The sequence below is a fragment of the Pseudomyrmex gracilis genome, unplaced genomic scaffold (genome assembly GCF_002006095.1).
Source record: "Pseudomyrmex gracilis isolate BER0280 unplaced genomic scaffold, ASM200609v1 scaffold_20, whole genome shotgun sequence".
In the NCBI taxonomy this organism is placed as follows: domain Eukaryota; kingdom Metazoa; phylum Arthropoda; class Insecta; order Hymenoptera; family Formicidae; genus Pseudomyrmex; species Pseudomyrmex gracilis.
The window spans coordinates 1,184,596-1,212,136 of NW_018020604.1; the positions used below are offsets into that span (position 1 = coordinate 1,184,596).

At 39.1% G+C, this 27,541-nt stretch overlaps 1 protein-coding gene across 1 annotated transcript in view; it reads right to left on the reverse strand.

Moving 5' to 3' along the window:
* The window catches only part of LOC109851789 (nuclear receptor coactivator 3-like), a 94,032-nt gene extending 68,079 nt beyond the window's left edge, over positions 1–25,953 (reverse strand). The window contains exon 1 of the mRNA XM_020422225.1: positions 25,611–25,953. Coding sequence (XP_020277814.1) covers positions 25,611–25,639 — 29 coding nt within the window. The 5' untranslated portion in view covers positions 25,640–25,953. The remainder of the gene's footprint in view (positions 1–25,610) is intronic.
* Between the last annotated feature and the right edge of the window lie 1,588 nt (positions 25,954–27,541).

Below are 27,541 nucleotides of genomic sequence, written 5' to 3' on the forward strand. Positions count from 1 at the left end.
AAAAATTTATCTACAGACAGACATATTTTACATGTGATCAAGGAATTAAGTCACTTCGAAAGTGAGATGTTGGATTTCTTTTTTTTTTTTTTTTTTTTTTGAGATAAAATATTTGAAAATATCCGCAAGACAATAACACGTTCGAACGTTTGCATTAATATTCCCGTTCTTATATCAGTTTAATTTATTTCTTGCGGTGAAACGTTAATTCTTTCTGCAACAGAATGTTGCCGAGAATTGCGCGCGTGTTTATCGAAATACGGCACTCCATAAATAAAGCAAGACAATACCTCATGATTGATCTACAGAGAAACGTCTCTCTCAAGTTTCTTTATTTCCGCGATAACGCGCCAATAGTGGTGGCGTTCGATAAGCGAGACACCAACTTACAAACGGGTGACCCACTTAATCGATCGTCGAATCGGGACTGATCTAATTAAGATTAGAGCTTTTCGCTTTCGGATTTCGGATTATCCTTGCTGCCCGGACGCGCCACTATTTTCTCAGGTGGCCTCTATTCAATTAGAACAACGGCTTGCACGTGACGGAATATTGATGATATTGCGTTACGGTGCTCGGGGGCCGATATAACGGGGCGCGTGCTGGAAGGCGGAGAACGAGAAAAAATATTTCCACTACTGACTGATGGATGACGTTCTCTTTGATTACATATCGGCGTCGAAAAGGTCGCCGGTATATATTCTGATAAAAACCCTTCAATTCTGCCGCGACGCTTTTCGCGTTTCACAATTTTTCCAAAAATATCCGTCCATTTCGATATATTTCACGTAATACAAACCGGCAGGCAGTAAATCCGTTTGTAAACACTAGAATATTGTTTATATCCCGGCCATTAATATCTAAAAGACATAAAACTATTTTACACGCTTAATATAAAAGTAAATATCTTTGTAAAAAAGCCTCTAAAACAGATAAAAATACAATACAACTTCAGATAAAAATATTTACGACCGATTCGCGCTGTCACATATCTATCGAGATGACGGGAACCTCGCGGTTTGTCAGTAAAAATGCAAGCGAGGAGCAAGATCTGTTACAAGCTGCCCGATGTGTTAAGAGCCTTCCTCTTCCCTCCCGCCCATTTTCGCGCGATTTGCGCTCGCGCAATAATACTTTTTACAGCTCTTCTTTTCTCACCTTATAGCGCGGCACATTGCAGGCGGCAACTACGCGCGCAAAAGTGTTCGCATGTAGAAAACGCGGCGTGCCGCGCGATGCAGTCCTGAATTTTTTAAATCAATCTTTTCCTCACCTCGATAGCGCGCTTCTCCAGCCCGCGTCCCGCGGCGAGCCGGAACGTACGAAACGGGACAAGAAAAACTTGTTCAAAGAACGACTTGTTTCCTTTGTAAAAAAAAAAAAAAAAAAATAGAGACCCGCGCTAGAGTAAACAAATCGGCGAAGATATACGCGTGTATAAACTTATCCTATATAAATTGCGAAGACCTTATTTCGTCTTATTTTTTAAATCTGATTTTTTTTTCTAAGCCCGTGTAAGTGTAAATACAACAAAGCCAAATTTTACGCATTTTTATGGCGCACATCCGATGAGTAAATTCGATAATTATATTTGTGAACTATTTTTTCGGAGAAAAAATTCCTGTTTTAATACGTATATCATTTTTTCTCGAAAATCTCTGTATCGCAAATAATACGTACATATATCTAGTCCGTAAAATTTCAGTCACATTTTTCCTGTTGTTATTATTCAGAATACGATATAAGACTAATATATATCCGCGCATTTGTTAATTCTACACCGACAGACTATTCATCGAGTGCTTTTTTTTTTCTATTTTTGTTTTTTTATACAGCTATTCGGACGATTTGAGAGGAAAGATCGCGCGGCGGCCGGTCCACGTTCCGTGCCGACTGGTTCCGTGAGAAGAGTTCCAGGTTCCTACTCCCTCTCTCTCTTCTTCTTCTCCCCTCTTCCATCTAACCTTCGTCAATCATCTTTCTCTTCGCACTCGTTGCCTCTTCCTCTCATTCTCTTGGTCGTTTCCTCTGCTCTCCTCTTCCGACGTGCGGTTTTGTTCTCCGTCTTCGTGACGACCGAGCGTCGTCGACGCGAGTTAAAGCACAGGTAGTTTCCTCGGACGACGATCGTCATCGTCGTCGCAATGATGCTTAATGAAATGTGAACGGCGCCGCGTTTCACGTCGACCTTCGGCACCAACGTCGTGTTCACGCACGCTCTCTTTTTCTCTCTCTTTCTATCTTTCTCTCCTTTTTACGCGCACGTTTTGTCTCCCGCTGCGCGCGGATGCGCACGCGATCCCGCACAATGGCCCTGGCGGCAGTAAGACCCGGGATTTTATGCTCGGTCGCGGATAAAGCGCGGTAGCCACCCGGTAGCGGAATTGATAAGCAAGCAAGCTCGTTGGCGGCGGCGTGTCGCCGGAATCTCGTAGCGAAACAAACAGATACAAGCGACGATCGAAATTATCTTCGGCGTATAACACAACGTGTTTCGCGAAGTCCCGACCCTCGTACGTGCAAAACTAACGCGTATGTGTGCGTCGAGAGAAATAACAAATGAAACAAATTAACTTATAGAGTAATTATAAGAATCTTTTTATCGCGCCAAAACATATCTTTCGTGTCAATTATTCCTCGGCACATACTCGACGAAAGTTAAATTGAAAAAAAAAAGAAGTTTCGAAAGAGATAATCTCATTTTTTCTCTCCACTAACTTGTAAGAAAAATAAACTTCTTACCGCTGTTGTTTCTTGTATCAACAACAGCGTCCTCGTTCCCGTTTTCCTATATTCATCGTGCGATAAGGACGACTCGGAAATATAATCTCTGGAGGAATACCGAGATACGTACGTTAAAATGACTTGAAAAGCTGATATATAGTTGAAGAACTTGCGAATATTAAAGCTCTTCTCTCTCGAGTGTAATCAACTGTTACAAACCCGTCTTACTGATAATGAGCGTATCAGAGCGTCCTGAAATCTAGAGGTTTTCTTTGAAAAAAAAAAAAAAAAAAAAAAAAACGACGGCACAAACTGCAACGAGCTGCTGTAAGCTGGTATAAATTGCACATCAATGTCACGCATCGCAAACAACCACGCACACCGCCGATTAAACATATCTTTGCGTTATATAGTGAGCGCGAAGAGAGGCAACTAAAAATAACGTATTTACGACAACCATTGATATCGCTCGCGCTGTGCTGGCCTCCTCGACTCCTCTCTCTCCTCAGCAAACTTTATTCCGAGTTGTACTTTATATTTTAGGCTGCACGTAATTCCGATTAAACTTATATGTTATTGTAAATTTATACACGAACTTTGGGATTAAAAAATCTGATTGCAAACACATGATACTCCGCGTTCGAGAACAAGCGATATATACCGAAATACTCGAAATTATCGCAAACGTTATTATTCGCACTTGGACACGATTACGTTATATTGCAAGCGGAAAATTACTTTGTATAACATTCTGAAGTGTTGTGTGAAATGAACGCGAATATTATATTTTGCGCGCGACGACCTCTAGTCCTGCGAGACAGAAAAACAAATTTTCAAACAGTCTCTATAAATCTCTTCTTTTTATAATTTATAATTTATCCAAATTATAAGTTGATAAATAGATTAGACTGTTCGAATAAACATTTCAGTGTTGCAGCATAATGAATTGTATTTTTTTTAAATTTGTACACACACATCTAATCAGTTCGTAAATTTCCGTTTGTAACAATTTACATTTGTTTTATGCGTCGCAACATTGGTAATAAATAAATCATGACTGCTAACTCGTCACTTATTATTGCACGTTCAGTTCGTTTACTACGAAATGTCATAAGTGTTCTTCTGTTTCTTTCATAATCGATCAGATACTTGAAAAAGGTTTTAGTCATTGTTTAGTCAGTTGCGTAATTCGAAGTAACTTTCTTTTTTTTCCTCAACTGTGTTTTTTCTTTCTTTTTTTTAATGAAAAACACAGCTCTTATCAGATGCGACTTTGCTCCTGGTGTGAGTGCGACATTATTACCCGAAGAGGTTTCGCGGAAAGGTCTTTAACCGATTTCGTTTATTTATCAACCTCTAACAGGGGATCTTTCTGATTATTCTTATCAGTTACGGCGAAATGTGTCTCGCGGTGAAAAACAAAATTTTCTGGCACACAAAAGCTTGCGAAGAGCGAAAACGCGAGACTTTCTCTCTCTCGGAAACCTCGCTTGTGCTGCGTTCTACTTGTATTTCGCTCGACATTTCGTTAAACGCAATTAGCGAACACGTTAAGCGCTAGAAATAAACTCTCTCTAACCATAGAAATAATCCAAGTCCAAGCGAGAGAATATTCTCGCTTTGCGAAATTGTAATATTTACTAAACGCGACGCGGACGTCGCGAGTGCGATATTAATTTTATACGTGCCTCACACATGTAACCACGAATTGTCGAAAATATTAATGAGTCTCGTGTGACAATAATTAATAAAGACGTACGACGTGCGAGATAAAATATCGAGATGTTCGTAATTAACATCTATCTTGATTTTTTGTTGTTTACTTCGTTTTGTTTTGAGGTAGAAGCAAAAATATTTTTCATTAAAATTCGTACCGGCGTGTGTGTGGATTGTGTGCAACAAAGGGTGTTAAAAATATTCCCGCGGAATTACGCACAATTGCCACACTCGTCCCAAGAATTTAATGCATCGAAACGAGAAGCGCGCGGTTTTATCAGAGAATGATAAATTGAAGCAGATAAGTTCGCTCGCGCAGAGTTCTTCATTATGTATACACATATACTATATATAAAGCTGCATGTAACCCGAAGAGAGTCATAATATTCTGAGAGAGAAAGAGAGAGAGAGAGAGAGATGAGGTCGGGAGAGAATAGGTTACGCCAGGCTTCATAAGTCGGCGCAACTTGATGAAGTATAATTGGCGGCAGTATGATTGGTTTTCTAACCTTTCACTAATGTGAATGATTAGAGAATAGATAAATGAAACGCGCCACAGACATGCGCGCGCGAGAGTCTCTCTGTTTGGCGCGCAAGCGAGATTACGACTTGCAAGAACTTCGCCTCGCACGCAGAGCGTATATTCAGTTCGTGTTCAACATCGAGTATCGATAAGAGACGCTAACTTTCGCCTGCCGGCTCGACAATAAACACGAACGTCGACGAGAAGCATTGTCGATTGATGAACATGTCAGCGAAATTAAAAGATACATTTTAATGACCGCTTTGTCAAAGTGCCAAGTATGGTTTTTCTCTCTTATAATACAAAAAAAAAAAAAACAAATGGCAATGAGAATTTCGATTTCATTTCACAAGCAAGACGTCGTGTTTTTAATTATAATATAGAGATATCAGTTAAACTAATATCTGTTGAAGTACACGTTATTTTATGAAAATATAAAATAAATGATAAAACGTCACGCGTATGTAGATAACAACTCAATTAAAAAATGGAAAAAAGGTTTATTAATTATGTAATGTATAAAGAGACATTAAAAACATGACGTAATAATTTTATCTCATACTGAAGCACATAGTATTAATTAAAATAAAAAATGTGAAGTGTGTGAGCTGAGGAGTGTAAAAAGTCGTTGTTTTTTAGATATAAAAAACAACGACTTTTTTAGATATAAAAAACAACGACCTGCAAAAACATAAATTATTAAAGAAAAAATCCAGTTGAGGTTTTTCTACAAACGCTTCGCTCTAACACTAGAAAATTTATACGTACATTATCCAATGTATCTCTCTTTCTCTTTTTCTCTACAAAGATACCAAATTAAATGAGACGCTCAGCTATAGTAATAAAGTGTCCACATCTATTTTATAAAAGCATCTGGGCGATAATGATATCGTCTCGCAACGCGCGCAATGCAAAAGAACCGTTTTATAGTTGTTACATAATTACCGCCTATAATTCCGCCGATTCGAACGTAATTATCGAGAGACGATAACGCGAACGTAGTATCCGATAATAATAAACCGCGCGCGCGCGGATAGAAATAGCGGAAAACCGGTCGAATGTGCGACAACACACGCGAAGATTGTTTTAAAGAACGTGAGAAACGTTTTTCTTTTTTTCGACAACGTGCTCGAGCTAACAGTTACGCTAATTGCCTGTTTGAACGCGAATTTTCGCGCACGCCCGCATACAAACCGCCGTTTCCCATTATCGACGCGAACGTTTTAAAACAATTTACCGAGCATCTTGTGCTCCCCCCCGTCAATAGAGTCACAGAGCGCGTGCAATAATAGTGTGTATTCCGCGAAATTTGCCACTAAACCGAACGGGAAACACCTACAGTTTTCAATTTAAAGTAGTCCCGCGCGCCGGCGGGCATTAGGTTTGAAATTAATCAAACGGAAAACCCGATTAACCCTCTCCTCTCACCCCTTTGGCCGCAATCCGACCTCGATTCGTCGCGAACCGCGAGTATTATGTGGGCCAGGAAGCGTGGCCGAAATTTCCGTTGAATCGTTTAGCGGATCTCGAGCGGATAATGCGGCGGTATTTTGTACGCGCGCGCGTGAAAATGGTATCACTCTTCTAATAGAATTGTGTATTCGGGAAAAACTGAACACCAGAAACTGGTGAACAACTTTTCCTAGTTCTAGTTTTTACTTAAAGTTAAATCGACAGAAAACTTCTGTTGAGACAATACTGAACAATTTCTAGCCAGTTTTTATGTTTAAGTAAATGGTGGTTATGTCAAAACAGTATTTCTTGTGATCGAATCTTAGCAGTTTCAATTAAACAGAAGAATAAATACTGGGCTAGATTAAAAAAACTCGACTGGGAAAAAAAGTATATTGTCAAAAACTGTTTTCTTTTTTTTTTTTCTGGTAAATTTTAATTGAAAAGCAAATATAGAATATATTGACATGTATGTACATATATTTATACGTATATGTAGCTAGGTTTATTTTAGTATTTTTGTTTTTTTCGCAAAAATTAAAACCGAAACTGGCTGATTTTACCGTTAAGATAAAACTGGCCGAACAAGCTAAACCTATCACTTTTTCAGTCAATAAAACTGGCTAGCTACTGGCTAACAACCAGAAAAACTAGTCAATTACTAATTTAATTTCTACTAGAATCTTTGATATTTTAATTTTGAGAACATTTTTACGTCACTTTTGACGCGCAGAAGGTCAATTCCGCGCCGAAACGTTCGCAAATGTTGCGTTTCGCGATCGTATTTTATACACGGCGTGTTTTATCCGCGCGAGCGCGCTTTGTCCCGCACACATACATACACACACACACATATACACACAACATATTTTATCGCGACGGTAGATCAGCGCGTAAACGAAACGAAGAACCGTTCGTGCCGCGCAGCGTCATCCGGCGGATCGGCGAGCGTACGTGTGAAATGGTTGAAACCTGATTTATGACACGATTCGTAACGATCGCCGCGGCTCCGTGTGTCATTGTGTAATTACAGCGCCGGAGATTACGATGCGCTTTTAATTCCACTGACAAACTTTCATCCCGCGTTCGTTTATTCGACCGCCCCGACAAGAAACAAACTAGTTAAATTAAATTTAAAAAAAATTGGAACATAAATATAAAAGAAAATTATTTAAAAAAATTAAGTTTTTAATTAAACAGCTGAGAGTAAAAAAAAAAATTAATTTTGAAAGTTGAACTAACATTACGACGCGTATTTGTGTTTATAATTTTTCTTATTAGATAAATTACATCGCGAAGCTTTCGAAGAGCCGAAAGTAGATCAATTTTCGGCGGCGATTTTTGAGATCTGACTCAATGAAAAGTTTTATCGATTTTCGGGTTTTGTCCGCAATTCGAATGTAACGTAAAACTAGCGAAATTCGCGCTGCTACCATTATAATCCGCGAAATACGATCCCTTGGAAATATGCGAGCCAGCCACTTCCTCCGTAAAGCTTCTTAGGCGAAGGATTTAGGAAAGCACGTTCTTTCGGGACGAATCCTATCCCCGGGATGCAGGCACTTACTCTGATTGGATAAAAGCTAGAGGACGAGCGACGGGGATTAAACATACTCTTCTCTTACACGTGTTACATAATCCGGCGCATACCCGTCGCATAACCCGTATAATAGCGAGAATTTTCTGTAATAACGCGAAACGGCGAGCGAGAGCGCGCATAAGAGTTTGTTATTTCTGCTGAATGTAGAAGTAAATTAACCCGGGATTCAAAACCGTGTGCGGGGGGCACGCGTAGACGGGCCAGTGACCACAAATGGATACTAAAATTTAATGTACCAACTACCTACCTAACGCTCGCGCGTTGTGGAGTATTACAAGTGATAAATCTAATCAAGTGAGATTGCGAAAGGTAATGGATATAAATACGGACAACATAAGTCGGCCGATTACCGACAAAACTGAATAAATTAACAAATTCAAGAAACGATGCTGCATGTATACGTACCAATGACACATAAATGTATACGCAATATTTTGTAAAATAAGTCAAGATATTAAAAACAATTATGTTTACCCATAAATCTCTATATTTGAAATTTCGTTTCGTTTTTATCTTCTTTGTAGGAAACTTTTCGCGCGCAAATGCGCATACGATGGAAACACGAAGACCGGATCCTAAATACACGTAATCCGATAATAAATGACTCAAGCGTGCGCAAACAAGAAGGCACAAAGGAAACACCCAGAAAAGATACGAAGGGCACATATATAGCTCGCCTTCTTTCACATATAGCGCAATTCTTTTTTTTTTTTCTCTTTGTGTTTTCCTCTATCTTTTCTGCTTTGTTTTATCTCTTCGCGAGGTGAGAGATAAGAAACGTGTCCACATACGGGACAACTCACCTGATAATCACCTATTACGTTGACATTGTCATCGTTCTTTCTCCGTATAAAAATTGTTTCTCGTATAAGTCGAGTCAAACAATTAAAACATTTGGCAAATTAATTGTTGACAGAAAAAGACAGCAAATGCTATTCGGACAAGAGTGAGAATATATCCATTTGCTGCGTTCTATAAATAAATAATATCTAAATCACTAATAAAATATTTTACATACATGCAGAAAATTGTAAACAAATAAATGACAGATAGGTATTTCAAGATATTCTCTTGTTAAAGAAAAAAAAGAAAAAAAACTATTGATGTGTGATAGAATCAATTATGAAGTTATAAAATTTGCCTTCACCCCGCGGCGTTCTAACATTCATCAGAATTGTTTGCGAAACCGGTTAACGTTCTCGCGTGCAACGGTGCAGCGAGCGAGCGCGGTGCAAGGAGATCGCGCGTAAGGAGAACACAGCATAGAATAATAATAATTTCGCATCCGTACACGCGTTATAATCCCGACAACGCGTGTACACACAATTCCACAAACTTTCATTTGCGCGCGCCTTACGTTTTAAATATCAGCAGAGATGCCGGGAGGAGGAAGGGACGCGCGATAAGTTTCTCCTCAATATAAAATATTACTCGTATATTGTTCGATAAACCGGCGCTGCGAAATGACACGCTGCAAATCACATTGTATTTGCTGCGTTACACCTGAGGAACTTCCCTGATCGAACAACCTGTTTTGCCCTGCGCCCGACTTCCCGCATTTCCTCGTCGGCGTATTCTGCGATTTCGACATATTGATCGTGCTTGTATTCCCTTCCGAAAGCTACCGTATCGACAGTAAGAATAGAACTCCGGTGCAGATTGTGAAACGAATTGAACTAGGATTGTGTTCAATAGAAACCGCGTGAGTAACAACAGTCTACAAAAGAATTTCCGCGGAAATTTATTTTTCCATGTATTTTCAAACACAAATTCAACAAACTTTTAATACATTTTATTTCGAAGATCTCGCCACAAAAGTTAGATCAGATTTTTGTTGTACGTGATGTTTTTTTTTTTTCAAAATTAACTTAAATTTAACATTGCGAAATGCAATATATCGCAAGAAATCGATTACTGATCGTACGTTCGAAGCGTTTAATTAAATTTATACGCAGCTCGTAATTAAAAGTAGACTTGTGTTGCGCATAAATACGTACTAACCGCCTTCCTTGAAAATTACACGTAAGTAGTGGCTTGCAGCCCATCATTAATTTCTTTTCTGTTTTTTCTTCTATAAGGCGCGCGCAGTTCACGCGAATGTAACGGAATTCAAATATATAATTTCAAAATCTATTGATATTTATTTGAATTCAAAGCACTTATCTACGATACCAAGCTAAATTGGCCTTTTCTTTTCTGGCTACTGTGATGAGTTCCGATATTAGGATGATTGTGCCGAACGCTTTGCAAACAGATCGAATGAAATACGATGAAACTTGTGTAATGAATTGGCTCGAAACTCGATCCTGTATCTACAGAGTCGGCGGTACATAAATCACTCTGTAAGACACGAGCGGCAAAATCCATAGTAACGCCGAGTTTACTATTACGATTTGGTTCCTGCATTTATCGTCAACAGGTTATCGGACCGGCTTCCACAATCGAATCGGAGAACGCGACAATGTTTTTTTTTTTTTTCTTTTCTTTTCCGACACGAAGTCGACGAGAGATCAAAGAGTTTTACGTAAAGAGAGGGCGGACGTATGCACGCGTCAATGTTGCAAAGTAAGACGGTATCGAGTGTTGTGTTTCGCGGCGAGAAGTGACTGCGATATTCAACAGAGACTTGCAACATAATATTAACGCTTGATCACTTAGGAGAGCTACATAGAAATCTGCCGGTAATTATATCCCATATATCTGCCTTTACACTGTTTTATTTTTTTTTTTTTTTTTTTTGTTAGCGTGCGTTTTCTACTTTTTTCGTTTTACAAATTAACGAATCAATAGAACTTAGTGTGTCGTCTCAGTAACAAAATCATTTATATTTATTTCACTCGAAATTTCTCTTGTTTACGTATTCGTAATATTTTATAAATACTACTTTTTTTTTATAGATCTTAAAGTTTACAAATTACTTACAACTTCAAGGAAGTATAGAGGACAATAAACGCGCGCCAGAAAACGTACGTCATCGAGAGATAAGATGGACGGCGAGTCGAATGTCGTCGCACGAAATCCATTCTATATGTATAAAGAACGTAGCGCGAAAAAAAAGTGATGAGAGAATATTTTCCTACTAGCCGCTAGTATAGTTATAAAAGCGGACTATTTTTACGATTAGCGCGAAAGTCACGTGTCAGGCCCGAAAAAATGCTGCGCTCATACGCCGCGCGCTTCCCCTCTGACGCATTCGGAGCGATTGCTCATGCAGGTGACATATTTATAGGCAAGATCGTTTCCTTTGTAATTCATCGGACAAAAAGTAAATCGATCGAACCAATCGCGTGTACGCGCGAACGTGACGCGATTAATGATCGACAAAAAATTATGCATGAATACTTTAATAGGTCACTTTTTCAGAAAACTGAATGTTTGAAAAGATCTTTGTGTATGAACGTTGTAAATAACATAATTTATACGTCAGATATATTTTAATATATCGGATATATAAATTACATCGTAGTTTAAATTATATTCATTATATGTTAATTGTGTCTAATATTAATTTATATCAATTTTTCTCATAAATCTTTAGACTTTTTTTCTTCAGAAACAGACAAAATCTAAACGCATCACTCAGTTTCTACTTTTTGACATTAAATACATATCTTAGAAGAGAATAAAATTTTAAATTATCTGTTTGTTGTAACAAAATTCCCTATTACAGTTCACAAAAAAATTTTAGAAAGTTTGGATATAAATCATTGTCTATATTTATAGTTTGAAACAATAATTCGTGCAAATTTAATCATTATTGTCAATCACGGGCTTCGTGGTAGTTTTTTTTTATTCTATCGCGTTTCAGATTGAATTTCTTTCAGTCAGCGAGAAAGAGAGAAAGAGAAAGAGAGAGAGAGAGAGAGAACGACGCAATAAACATTTCTATTTCACCGAGACGCGTTTCTGGCACGCGTAATCGTTCGAGCGACCAAGGAAGAAAATGACAAGGAAAATTGGTCGCGGTTATTCAAGTTTTCCTGATCGTCGGAATGTGGCGTAATTATTTTTCAATGCCACCTTCTCTCTGCTAATGGGCTATCACGGGCGACTTACGCTTATTATACAACAATAAGAGCAACAATAAGGTTACCCACATTATGCCACTTTCTCTCGGCCGACGCCGTTTAAAACCCGTCCTTTCAAGTCATTTCGAGTATCTCTCGCCGCTCGCGCGCGAGAAACAACGTTTTCGTGAAATAGAAAAATCAGCAATCAACCTTTGTATACCGATGACCGCATTTCCGCAAATTTTGAAAGCTAACAAAATTTCGCCAATAAAACAAACTGATCTAATTATTGAACTTTTTCACAGAGTTAGAGATGCGGTCTATACAGAGAATTATTTGTCAATAAATAAAATCGAACTGTATATTTAATCATTTAACTTGGATACGTTGTTAAAAACTTTTAAAAAGTAAATAAACTTTATTTAAAATTGATACCTTCAGTTGTCATTAATTATCCTTTGTTACAGATTTGTTTTTGTAAATTGCAATAAAATTGTTGTTTTCCTTTCCATTAATAAGTGGAATCTTTTTTTTCCGAATCAGACATCTCTTGCGTCTGGTTAATAAAAAAAAAAAAAAAAAAAAAAACCGAGCGATTAGTAATCTCCTGAAATAGCTCCTAAAAAAATGAACGATTTATGGACGTTGAAAATGCGCTTGCTATTTTTTACGGAACAATTTATTTATCACATATGCTCGTCATAATTTTGATTTTTTAGAGGAAGTAACTTCGAATATAAAACTCTACTTTGAATTTCCTGGCAAATGTTTGTTAAGCCGAAAGGTATTGCTAGATTCAAGCTTTACGACTTTAGGCAAACGTTAAGTCGCTAAATAATACGTCGAAAAATAAACTAGTTAACGATAATGATTGACGAGAGCGCGATTTTATCGTCGACGTTTTGATAGTTTGCCGTACAAATCGCCAACATTTGGTCCGCGTTTCGTGTGTAAACAGTAATGAAATTAAATGTTACGCGCACGCTTTGTCTCGCCAAGTAGACCTGTCGCGAGAGATTTCAATGAACGCGTGCGAAAACGTAATTGAAAAATAACCGTTTTGTTCGAGGAAGGAGGAATGCGCGCGCGCGTAATAGAAATCGCCAAAAACCAAGATTGCCACGGTCAAGTATGACTTGAGCTTACGCCAAACACTTTTGCACGATGCTGAATAAAGGTCTTGCCAACTTCACACACGCCGTGGGAAAATCTGACGAGTTAATAAAGAAGGAAGAAAGAAATGTATCGTCGTTCGCACACATAATTTCAAATTAAGCGATAAGACGTATTATGGAACAGTAATTGAATTTAATACACGCATAGCATCTGCTCATTTACCTCACCTTGAAAAAATGTGTTCCTGATACTCTGATCATTTTTTTTTTTTTTTTGTCAAATCTTTTCAAGCGAGATCCGATTACCATTGTGACATTTAATAAAAGTAAATTATCTTTAACTGTTTAAAAATAGCCTCGTGTTATCTCTTGCTTACGCGACATAATTATAAGAAAAAAGTTGAAAACTGCTCGAGTTTGAAAAGAAGAAAACCTATTGAAAAGAAGAGGATTAATCAGCTGTTTGCCTTTGGGAAAAGGTTCGGAATTCTCAAAAAGATCATTGAACCGAAGTTTGTTGTGTCGACAAGATGTCTCTGCCTTTTCCAAATATACAAAAGATCCTTTTTCAGATCCCAAGAATGCAACTTTTCCAGATATATTTAGGTCAACACGGTAGAAAATTGGTGTTGAATGTTATGATTAAGACTACAGTTCGAAAAAACCCATTAAGTAGATATTTCGAGAACAGGTCACATTCCAAACCCATTTGTTCACGGGGAACGACCTTCTTCTCGCCTATACATGCCGATTGTAACTGAGACAAGTGCGAGACGTGAAACATTTTTCGCGCTCTTTAAATACAGAAAACAATTTTCAACATCACTTTAGTTAAATAACTTTTTTGAAGATTTGTAATCTTTTCGCAGGCTAAAACAGCTGAGTAACCCTTTCGATAGCGTTTTAAATCTAGTTTAAAAACTCGAGCTTGAGATTTTAAATATTACAATATAAATTTTTCACGAAACGCGTGTAAACACTCTTGTTTACGGTCATCAAGCGCGGGCTAGTCCAAACCCGATAACTGATCTGCCTAGGATACACATCATTAATTAATTTTTTCTGCGACGATTTAAAAACTTGCAACGAAGAATGATGACTTTAAATAATAAGATTTTATCGCAACTTATTTCAAGAGGAAATATACAAATAATGTAAATAGTAAACATCACAGTGGGCATCGGATAGGAGACTTTCGTGAAGATGCATCTCGCTTTTGTGTGCGAAAATATATCCCGCCGTTCTCCGAATAGCTAACTATATAAATCCGACTAGATAGTCGGGACTGCATACAGTGAGATTAATGTGATTACCTGTTCAGGTAACAGTGACACGGTGTGAACTGCCCTTGAGTGTGTTGCCTGCCTTCCCGACACAGCACCGGCAACGTCGCAATTCCGTGTCGTAGTACCGACAGCGAACTTTACAAGCGGCAAGAACAATTTGCGACTTTTTCGCGCGCGCAAAAAAAAAAATTTGCGTAACGCGCTCACTGCGCAATTTTTGCATACCACGGTTCGCTATTGTGCGTCCGATGATACCTGCGCCACGATCGCGATTTCTGATAACAGAAATTGTTTTTGCCGATAATAATCGTAAAAATACTCGATCGACTTATCGAGGTTGACCAGTGTTGCCACGAGCGGATACAGTTGTATCAATCTGGCACATTGTTATCTGGTATATTGTCATATTAGTACACTGTTGGTGCCAAAATTATTTCATCTGCACTAAACATATTTTTTTTCTCGAAGAAAACGTAGTAAATTTTTTTTTCAGACTTGTAAGTATTGTTTAAGCTGGCGATTAAATATTTGTTTTATTATTAAAAAAATTGAAACTTTCGTGTTACTAGAAAAACTACAATTACATTTGGAATATTTTTTAGCGATCGTCTCCGCAAATTTCTATAAATAAAATTTGACGAATGTCTCACGTTCTACGAGATCTTCACCGTGATAGAGTAAAGCTAGATTAGATAAGAAAATATGTAGAGACAAATATTTTGCGTAATATCTTTTGTACCGCTTGACTGACGAAACGTCCATCTATATGAGAGTTAAAGAAAATCACGAAAGTCAAAATGAATAATTGCCAACGACTAATCTCGTGTCCCTAAAAAAAAAAAAAAAAAGGGTAAATCCGTTGCGAATTTGCTTATCTGGCTCGGAAGTTTCATCTCCGTGACTGGCATCTTCAATTGCAAACCACTGTTGCCACCGCTCACAACAAAATTCTAGTTCTACAGGAACTAGATTATGGTATCTCATCGTTTATATAGGGTGCCCACAAATAAAGAACGCGCGTGGCGTGTCGACTCTTTGTTAACGAAAGTTGAACATCGTGCTCTCATACTTCTTCTAGTACTTAATCGCCAATTGATAAATAATTAATACATAAATATTAAATATATATAAATATCTCGGCACAGCAATTTTTAGTATTATAAAAATGAGAAACATATTAGAAATAATTAGAAAAATAATATACACACTTGTGGTAAGAAATTGTCTAAATGTAAATAGATGTGTAACATATACGATTAAAAATTGATATCAGCACTCATATGACAATGTAATTGTATATTGTCATATCTTCAAACAGTGGCTGAATACGATAATCTAGAAGATTGATAATCGAAAAAAAAAATGGACGCGCAGTGACAACAAACGATATGCACACACGATGGAGCACAAACTCTGAAAATTGCAATTGAGATTCCAAGCGACTACTGCGTATTTGTGAAAAGATGTGTGCACGCTACGGTAGAATTATAGTTGCGACACTGTGATTAGAATGTGGTCGACAATGTAGATGCAAATGCGACTATTTTTAGAGAACGGCGGGTACCAAGTGTCATTTACGATTCGCGATAAAATGCATTTGTTTCATACAAATTACCTACCGTTTCTCAAACAAGTTTTATGAAAGATGTATTTACATGCAAAAACACGAAATTGACGTTAGAGATGCGTATCTAAACGAATATACAATTATATACAAAATTATATAAATTACAATTGTGTATAAAACGCGCACACGTAAATTATACATTTTGTATTTAAATTTTTATACTGTTCGGAAAAAAGTGTAAGTATTTTGATTTTGTAAATGCATAATAGAACGAAACAAACGACGTAAATGCGATTTAAGAGAGGAAGAAATAATCGATTTGCGCGCAAAAACGATTGTAATCGCCTCAACCGGGTCGTTATTCTTCTGCGCCTGGAAAAACGGTTTCTCTTATTGCCATTGTCGTTCTACAACCATTCGACTACTTTGACCCTCGACCTGCCTCTCCACCATACAACTTCACACATATATGTACTTATATACGTATATATATATATATATATGTGTGTGTGTGTGTACTACATAATATATACACATACGCGTACGTACGAGTAACATCATGCTTTTATACATGCTGTTCCAAGTTCACCACTGCAGTTTGTCTTATCTGTACGCGCGCGTATCTAGGATTAATTTACTTTCGACTTCAACTTTAACTAAATTTTAAGTCAACAGCCTGTTACAAAGACAAAGCTGGCTAAAGTCGGAGATGGTAAAAAAAGTTATAGAAGATCTCGCCCGATAACACATCTTTCAAACACCAGAGTAAACGTATTCCGAACGTATAACAAACCGTGAAGCTACTTTTTGTATTCCTCCGTGAATGATTGATATTTTCTTTCTTCCAACTTTTGCTTTTGTGCATTCTGATGCAATGGTAAAAAAAAAAAAGAGAAAAAGAGATATATTTATATACATGTCGCATGAACATATAGAAAAAGAGATTTGAAACAAATATTTATACAAAAGGATGACAGTCAGCTTTTGGTACAACGTTATGTCAAACCGGTATGCGAATGCCGAAGGTTGACAATAAGCAAAAAATATTACATATGTCAACGTTTTTAAACAAGGCCGCTCGAATTGTATGTTAATTGTAATATAATTCAATTGCTCTCCCAGGTGAGAATACCAAACAATTTTAATACATGATAACTATGTGAATCTTTAATGTTTTGCAATATAAATCTTTTTATATCTAAGTAATTGCACGAACGTCACATGTGTCAAACGTGCAATTTCTTCTTGTTCAGTACGAAAATGTTTATATTTAACTTTTTAAGTTACATGAGATCGCGTATCTTCAATAGATAACGACAAAAAATAGAACAATGCATCGCGGCAAGATCTTTATCTTCTAGAAACGTCAAGAAATCCAAATATTTTTGTCAAATTTTGTCTCTTGCAATTGCAATTTGTCTCTTTATCAATCGCAACTTTTCTGTAACGAAATAAAAAAATGTAATGCAAAATTAATCTTTCCGCGATCTCAATTCGAATGACACACTTTTTTCTTTGTCTTTTGTTCGTGTAGGTGAGATGACGGCGACCAGGCGAGAAGACAACCGCGAAGAAAAAAAGTAGTCGGCGTGATTAAACGCAAGACGCACTTCTGAAGGCGCGATCCTGTCAAATTTTATCGTTTCTCCGTCTCTTTCTCTCCCGCGATAGCAACCGGACCGTTTGTCCGTCGCGCATCGCGATACGATGGTGATGTAACTCCACCTTCTTTGTTCTCCGCCTTTCGCCGGTCGTGCGTGTTCGCAGATTGTTCGCGGCTATCTGGGCAGCTGAGAAACGAAACAGGGCTCCGGAATCTTTCCTCGAATCGTGCGAATCGACGCCTTTCGGTATCGCAATTTCACGGCGCGCCGTAATTCTATCCCGGAGAGGCAACGCTGATAAAAGTCTTAAGCTGAGGTCAGACTACCTGGATACGAGTATCCTGCCAATTAACACTTCTCTGTCTAATTGCCGGTTACGCTCATGATCACGTCGCGATCATTAAAGACGTAAAATCATTGGAAAATAACTTTCTGCAAAAATTTTGCTCCAATCGATTGTTTCACAAAATAGACAAAATATGTTTACTTTTACTTTTTTTTGTAAAAGAAATGCGTCACATTATGCACATTTTTTAAGAGATAATATGCATCAAACTCATGCAATATTTATGAAACGGTCGTGATGACATTTAATGAGCTGCAAAATAACGCATCGAATTATCTCGCATGCTATTCGATATATTAACCGCTTCGTACCGCCTCTTATCATTCCTCTTATCGTTCGCGCGAACCTAAGATAATGTTTGTAGTCAATAGAAATAACAGAAAATTGCAAAATTAAACTCTCGCGGTCATTTCCGATCGAGATTTTCTCTGAAAACGCTCTGTGCAAGGCTATTAATCTTTTTTTTTCTTTTTTTAACCAGTTCTCTTCTCTCTAAATGTTTTATAAAGTATCTAAATCCGTGAGTCTCTCAATAACCTGATTCGCGAGAAGATTCGATAATTAACATCAATATTTCAAATGATATTTGTTTACAAATTTGTTTGCTCCTGATGTTAAAAAAAAAAAACTTCTCGACTCCACATGGAACTCTCTATGTAAAACAAGTATAATCTACTGAAATTAGATACTAATTCTTTTCATTAGCATTAGCGACTTAACGTTGGTTCGGTGACGATGCTTTTATAAAATTTACCACGTTGTGAAAATATCGCGCGTCTATTTGATGTCGCACGTGCCACGGATTCGCGGATACAACAGAGCGAAGACGTACTGATTGTCCTCCCGTTATGAAGAATATTATGCCGATGTGCGCCGATATCCTAGTTTACGTCACATCTCATCCCGCCCGCCCGGTACGTACGTAGTCTGCGAATACGATGGTCGTGCGCATTAACAAAAATCAATAACCAATAATTATGGTCGCCGTGGTGGCTTTTCCCACCATTACCGTTGTCGGTCGTCGTTGTCGTCAAGCATCGTTCTTTGTTTCATTAAAATAATCGTACGTTCGTCGCCGAGATTGCGACGACTAACGGCTACTTCCACGACAAGTTTTCCGAGGGTGCATTTTTAAGAGAGACAAAACGCGGTCACGACAACGTGCGGTAAGGAAAGAAAGCCAAGGCAAGGCTATTTTTCCCGCACGGACGAGCAAACGAACAGACGGACGGACGGACGGATGAACGTGTATAGACGGACAGACGGATGGACAAGCGCACACAGCCGACCGAGTACGGCAGTGGCCGGCCGGCTCGACGATGGGGAAGGCTTGGCAACATCGCACCAGAGAGAATCTATATCCCGACTCGGACTGGCTCGGCTTGGCTCGACACGGCGCGGCGCATTCGGCTCGACTCGGCGACGCTCGGTCCACGTGATTTCGCATCGCACAAACTGCTCGCCAAACTACTCGCTATTCGGAAGACATCGGACCGATTTCGCCTGTATTCGTATATCGCTCACGCATCGCCACCTTCAGTGCGAATTTTATACTCACCCGATGTATTGAACTATGCAACGTAGGAAAAAAAATAATGGTTCATAGACATGTGTACACCGATGCTTTGAAATTAGATCACATTATTGCGTGCAAAAACGATTGAAACGAAATGAATAATTTTTTTGAAGCTGAATAAATGGACCATTAACCAATGAATATTTTACTTATTCAATATTTGATAATAAAATTAAACAATTGTTACGTATTATAAAATTTATAACGTATAATAAAAAATCTACAAAGTACTGAAAAAAAAATTACATTGACCTAATTTCCAAGCTTGAGTCGACAGAATTTTTATTGCACCTTTAAGTCCTATTTATACACACCGTTCCATGTCCGTTCCATGTATCTCGCGGTCGAGGCAACAAAAAAATTTATTACCGTGTTTTCAAATGTAACAATTTACACATTGCCGTGTTTATGTCGTGACGTGTCCGTTCTCTCCCCAGTTACCAATTCCTAGCTTCCGATATCTTTTTTTGATCTTTCGGAAGATCTGCAGAACGAAATTATATTCTTTCCGTTCCGTTGTGCAAGATAATAAAAATTGATATTTTTGTAAGGCAATATAATTTATATGCTAAACCACGAATTAAAAAATTTTCCATTTTCGTTTATTATCAATTAATTTCTTATATTAAATCTTTTCTTTCTTCAACGATTTTGCCAAACTGGAACACTAAAGATACCTTTTTTTTTTGTTCTTTCTTTTCCTAAATCTTTCTCTTTTTCATCGGGTAATATCGAACTACTACTACAGCCAAATCTTTCGTAGAAAGTGGCATTTTAATGTGCCTATCAATTTTCTCGGACATACACGTATTCGGTCGCATCTCGAATACGTGTAAATTCGACGACCGCTCGAAGACGGTCCGTAACACGACACGTATTGTAAATGGGCCTTTAATCGCCGAGACGTTTCACATTCCCATCGAAAATTCCCGAACGCAATGAAGAAGAAGAGCGGCGACAGTTGAAACTTTCGTTGTGGCAGAATGCAACAAAGGGATTTATCGCGCAATGTTGCGAATCAAGTTTTTTGGCACACCTTGTGTATACTTGTTTCCGTTTGGCCGATGCAATGAGCTCTTTAGTAGTCAAATGGATATCCACATTGTTGCTGACGGTAGAGTCGGTTACACGGCGCCTACCGCAGGCCTGGCCAAGTTTCTATTTTGCTACATGTGCTTCGCACGCGCCGCGTGCAACGTGCATCGACAGTGACGCATTGCGTGCGTGCTGTACTACTTGTGGCCAGAGATAGCGAACGATAATACGACGCCGTCGATTCTGTGATTCGCCGCGCGCGAAGTCGCGATATTATTAAGAAATTAACTTAATCGATCAACATACACTTACAATTATTGGACTCGCGATTTTCTTCGTTTTGTCTTACTTGTAAAACGAAGTAATTTTCGCGGTAGTAATTATCGTTAGTACAAATCAAACATAGCGAATAGTCGAACTACCAGATCGTTTGTCTCGCAAATAATAAAGAAAACACGAATTAATATCTAAAGATGCTTAGTAGCAAAAGTTGTTTGTAGCATCAGGAAGTTTCAGTCGATTTTTTTATCGCTTTGCGTGAGAGAGCCGTGAGCCGCTATTGCACCGAGCATCTGGTAGAAAACCGGTGGCCGAGAGAGGGAGATCGGACCGGCGCGCGGCGGCACGGCCGCGCAGCAAAAGCGGCCTCGCAACCGCGTGCGCAAAAATGCGCAGCTCCCGCGCGCGGAGCCGCCGCCGCCGCCGCGCTCTGCTCGCATTCATTTGCAACGCAGCCGGTCTCTTTCTCTTACTCGCGCGCCTTTCTGCTGCGCGCCGGTGACTCAGTATCGCCTGAATTCAAACTTCTGCCGTGTGTGCATTCTGTCGCGAGCCGGAGTCTATTCATGCGCGCGCGCGCGCGCGTCTTTGACCGACGACGACGACGACTCGTTTCACGCGCGAATGCAAGAACGCGAAGCTCCGATTACGCAGAAATGTATCTAATAAGCGGATAAAGCGCGGCCATTATCACGCCAGATGCTCGGCCTACAATCTCTCCGATGTCTCATTTAAACGACGAAATTTTGTGACTCTCGGACGAGTCGAAGTGAGTCTGTATTAAAAAAAAAAAATTAAAAAAAAATTCTGACATGCCGACCTATCGATTAAACATTTTTTTCGACCGCGTTTCGCAATGTTTACTCTGGCATCTGAAATATTTTACTCATTGCGCAATAATTCCAGCGTGTTCGAAACGCATCGATCCTCGCGTGCGCGGACGGCAGATATCCGAAACCTTATTGTCGCGCTGCGACGAATTAGAATGTCGCGTCATCGGTCTTTCCTCAAGCAAACTAGACGTATGCTGCTTTCAATTCTTTTGTCCTTGCAAATATTTGGTTTTTTTCCTACACGGAATAAAACAACTTGAATCTATATCATTTGAAATAATTTTGAAACATTTGCAAAAATAAAAATCACTTTACCGCGTTTGTCTCTTCTTCTTTAATTTTATTTCCCGCCAAGTATCCTAGATCAGATGTTATTTCCTTTATTACTTTAGCTGTTACGCGAATTTGCGTGTTGCATTCGATCGCGCGATCGAGAGATCCAACCGCATTGACATTGCGCAAGTTTCTTATCTCACGCGTTTTCGATGCGCAATACTCATTCTCTCTGGTCGCAACACGCTTTATACTCCATTTAAACGCGTTTCTATTCGCGGGAACGCTCTCGTGGCGAAAAGTTTATCGATAATTTAACGCACTGCCACGGAGTCGAGAGTCTATTACAGCAATGGAGTGTTAAGTAGCGAAGAGAGAGAGAGAGAGAGAGAGAGAGAGGAGAGCGCGCGTTGTGTGTATATTCTGTATGGCGCGAGGAGTAACGAGACGCCATAAGTGCTTAAGTTATCGCTCGATGTGCTTCCATAACGTGCGAATTATTATTGCGCGAGATTTTAGTGGCAAAAAATGCAGACGCGATGCTAGACGCTGGCGGAAATATGAAAGACATTAACCGCGATGTTAATTACCCCGTGCGCGCACGTTTCGCCAGTTTCTTCGTGTATCATTTCATTTCGCAGCGCGTCAAAGGGAAAAAGAAAAAAAATCGAGAACATCTCGTCAAACCAGTACGATTTCGTGTTATCTCGCGTCTGCATCTCTCACCTTTGCGAAATGCTCGAATTTGTCACAGAGATTGATTTTATTGCAATTAAAAATGTGCATGAAAATCTGTTAATTTTTTATCAAGTGTGTAAGTGTGACATTCTCCGGCGTCAAAAATCGCACCGAGAGTATTAAAACAAACGGACGATTTAAAATTAAATCTCATCGAGCACAAAAAGAAAAATTTAAGTAAAATTAATAATTTTCTTAGTCAATATATATTGATAAGTCTATTAATCCCTCATTCCTTCGCACGATAATCGCCGGGGGGAAAGGCAAAGATGTCTCGTGTTTATCGCACGAACCGAACGTTATTTCCTTCTCTATTATCCATGACCCGCGAAAAATCCCGGACCTGCCGTTATTAGCGATTGTTGGGTCGGGGGAACCGCAAAGAATGGTTGTCGGTCGTTTCATAGCCGACGCTAACGGATACTTAAGCGTCTACGAAGGAGGAGCCCGTCATCGCGCAGGATACAAGGTAGGTGTATATCTATCTCAGGTATAAAGAAAGAGACATAGAGAGAGACAACACACGGGGAGAAGGAAAGAAGTCTATCTGAAGGGAAGAAGAAGCGAGTTCGAAAACCGCGCTGTGAGGCGATCTCGGAAGGATCGCGAAAGATGCACTTCTCCGTTGAGAAAGGAACAGTGTCGAGACGACAGCAAGTGGAGTCGCGGCACTCTCTTCTTAAAGGACGCCCTACTCTCTCCTTAAACCTAAATATAACGGCCAGTCAAGTGCAATTCCTCTCCTCGATCGTTCCCCGCGCCATATTGGGCACGCACGTGCGTATCGCGACAGGTCGACGATGTTGACCACCCCGTATATACCTGGATAATGTCAAAAGTGAAAGTATCGGAAGCGAGGAGGTATCGATACTTCGGGTGTTACCTGATGTTAGATATATACGGAGCGCTCCGAATTCTCTTTTCTTTTTCTTTTGAACATGTACGTGCTCTTTGAGAATATTTTAAATCCCTTCACGGTGCTGTAATTAAAACAAATCAATACACTCTTCTTTCTGTCGCGAGTTTTGTACACTCAACATTGTTTTTTTTTTTTTTTTTTTTTGAGATTTCAGGAAAATTTACTCGAGTGTGTTAACGTCTTTTCTAAATTTATTATTATTTTTTTATCTTTCGTTTAGAATTTCGAAGTAATTCTTGAATTCATCACTCTGTAATTTACTGCACTTAACGCAAATTATCTATTGTTCATGAATAAATGCATATTGACATAAATTTTCCTCGCGCAAGCGGCATAATTACGCAATATACCGATTTGAGAATTTTACAACAGACATGTCCCAGTTTCAGTCATTCAAATACTCACTGACGTAATTTCTACTGATTTATAATAAATGTTACCCAGTTCTCGTTTTCTCTCGCGCGCGGATCGACCTCTACGGTCAAGCGCAACGATTGAGAGCCCGTAACGGCACATGCGCCGTGATTCTCGAAATTGAGAGACCACAGCGTGACGTCATCGACATCTCTGACGTAGTTTCACCGCGGTATAAACCCGGTCTCTCCCGGGTCTCTCTCAGGACATTACCCCAAATAACTAAAAACATCTTAATAATCTGCAACGTCGAACAATAGATGTCTTTTTATAAAGAAGAACGAGAGTCTCTTCCCCCTGCTTTGCTCCTCTACCGCGCGCGCCCATTCTTATTTTGATATACATACACCCCGCTTGACATTTCGCGGAATGAAAGAAATATCGATATCCCGATTCTGAAAGCTGCAGCTTAAATCGGATTTTCAAACGACGACAGAAAAACGCCGATTTCCGAAACGCGAAATGTTGGAAGATTTGACGTAAAAAAGAACCGCAAGTGCCGAGTGTTATAATTCTTTTTTTTTTTTTTTTTTTTTTTTTTTTTTTTTTTTTTTATCAAAAAGATTTGTGAAAAAAACAACGCTATATATAACTAATGATATATTACAAAGAATTATAATTTTGTTTGCAAAGACTTTGCTTCACAAGATATACATTATGTACACGAAATTACGAAAACATTTGTAAATGCAAATTATAAAATACATTTTAAAAGAGTTGAATAAATATGCAAAAAAAATATATTTTCTTAGCGGAAATTGTTAAAATATTTAAAGAAGGTAGCCCTCTGCGATTATTATTTTTGACACTTACAGTGTTTCTATGTCAAGTCTTCGCAGCACGTTCGACGAAAGTGAACTATTGTGCGAGCGATTAAACCCAATTAAACTCAATTTCCATAAATTTATCTTCGATTGAAGAAACGTTTGATATAGAAAAGAAATTGACAAAGAGAGGCGTTTCTAAAATTTGCACTCGGGGCGTTCGAGAAATTACATTTCAAATTCTATTCATAAAACTGAAAAGCACATGTTTTTTGCGGAATGTGAGATTACTTAAATAGAATTTATTCGCTTCTAAATAGATGAAAAAATTTTTGAACACTAATGATTAACTTGGCCAAATTGAAAACACACATAAGGTCGTTAAAATTAATCTCGCTTATAAACCGAACAAATATAGTTCAAGTGCACTAAACATTTACATTATTATATATACATATATAAAAAGAAAAAAATATATTTTAAAAAAAATCAAAATATATTATGTATAATCTTTCTCAATAATTATCTTAAGTATACCTCTGTGAAAAAAAATTTGTCAATAAATCATTAAGCTCATTGTGCATGCACATATTTCTTTCAAATTTTTTTTTCGGAGACTTCTAATTGTCCAGATATCTACAAGTGTCACGTGAACGTACGTATCACCGAAAGCCTGGAAATCGTCCACAACACGTTCCATTAGCTGTCTCGTTTTCCGAAAATTACGACCTTACGTTGTTTTCGAATTGGCCGGATTTAATTCTGTCGGGCGCCGTGAAGGCTCGCGCGACAAATGATAATTGTGACCAAGACAAATGGATCTGCAAGAGACTCACCCTGCATTTTTAGCGGCAGCAATGGACATGTGCCTCCACTCATCGGGGGCGGGCGCGGCGTCGAATGGCCGAGGGAGAGCCGTGGTAATGAATTGAGAGTCACGCGTGCACGAGAGATACTCTTCTATCTCTTCCTCTCTTCTTTCTTCTTTCTCTCTTGTGGTGTTTACATCACTTTGCGCACCAAACAAAACTCACTTGCTACCTTATCACCAATCGACGACGCGGCTGTTAACCATATCACGCGCGACACCAGTATCACAGAAATTAACACACCTGCGCTCTTTGTTACGGTTAAAATAAAAACAAATAAAAAAAAAAAAAAAAAAAAAAAAAAAAAGATAAAGAGAGAGAAAGAGAGAGAGAATCACGAGGTTCAAAATCCGGTTTTTTCCGAAGCTTGGTTCTTTATATACGTGCGCCACACACACACATATGTACACACACGCACGCACACACANTTTACATCACTTTGCGCACCAAACAAAACTCACTTGCTACCTTATCACCAATCGACGACGCGGCTGTTAACCATATCACGCGCGACACCAGTATCTCGGAAATGAACACACCTGAGCTCTTTGTTACGGTTAATATCAAAAAAAAAAAAAAAAAAAAAAAAAAAAAAAAAAAAAAGATAAAAACTGACGAGAGGAAGAATAATCACGAGGTTCAAAATCCGGTTTTTTCCGAAGCTTGGTTCTTTATATACGTGCGCCACACACACACATATGTACACACACGCACGCACACACACACGAAACTGTGTTCCGAAAGTACTTTTCTTCCGGAACTAGTAGGGAGCAAAGTTAGACGCGAGCGAAGATATCTCGCGAGTCGCGATCAATCGTTGATTAGCCGACTGACGGAGACATTCGATGGTGGGTCGGAAGCTGCATCGTTCTTCTGCCGATGGTTCTCAGCCGTCTTCTCGACGACATTCGATACAGCTCGGTGTCGCGGTCGACCACGCCGCTTTTTTCTCTCCCTTCTGCTTCTCTTCCTCTTTCTCTCTCTCTCTCCCGAGGATGCACACGCTCCGGCAGGTGCAAGCGAAATAAACCTCGCACGGAATCGGAGCTCGCGATCACGACAGAAAATTTCGAGCGCCGTCGGCCTCGGTTCGAGCGAACGATGGCGTGATGGACGATCGACGTGATCTCTCTATCGGGACGTGTTACAACGTCGTCCGGGTGGGCTCGCAGCACGAGCGATGGGAGTGTCTCTTCGGCGAAGAAGAAACCTTCTTTTCTGCCCTTTGTCGGACTTCTGTTCGATTTTTTGGTCCGACTCTTCGGGAGAAGTTTGTTCTTATTTCGGGCGCTCTCTTTCCGCCGGCAAAGACTGTGCTCGCGTTCTTCTTCGACTTCCACGAATAAGACGGTTTCCCGGTTTATCTGTGCGGGATAATCTTCTGCAATCTTCGACTCGATTTCAAACTAGGTTCTTCATTTGCTGCACCATGTGGTGACGCGAGCGTGTTCTCGAATCAACCGAGTTACGCGTTTCTTGCCACTTCGTTCCGGGAAGAATCCTCTTTTGAACTTCTCCCGAGTCCCTGAAGTTCGACGGTTTGTTTTTTTTTGTTTTTTTTTGCGTCAGGTAGATCTCGATACGCGGCGTGATCCTGGAAACGATATATAACAATAAAAATAATTGTGAGTGAGAGTGACTGAATTGTCTGAAGAAAAAAAAAGGTTATTGCGATATAAATCGCGTCGACGTAACGCGCTAATGAGTGGAACGAATAAAACGATTGCGTCGCCTGTTACGTCGAACGCGTTACGCGTGCGTCGCGTTTGCATTCGATGACGAGAGTCTGTAATGCGTCTCGTCGTTTCTGGTTCATCCGTAATCGACAGAATCATTAACAAATACAATGACTGTTGATTTGTCAGCGCGACAATAAAAAAAAAAGCAACAACTAGAAG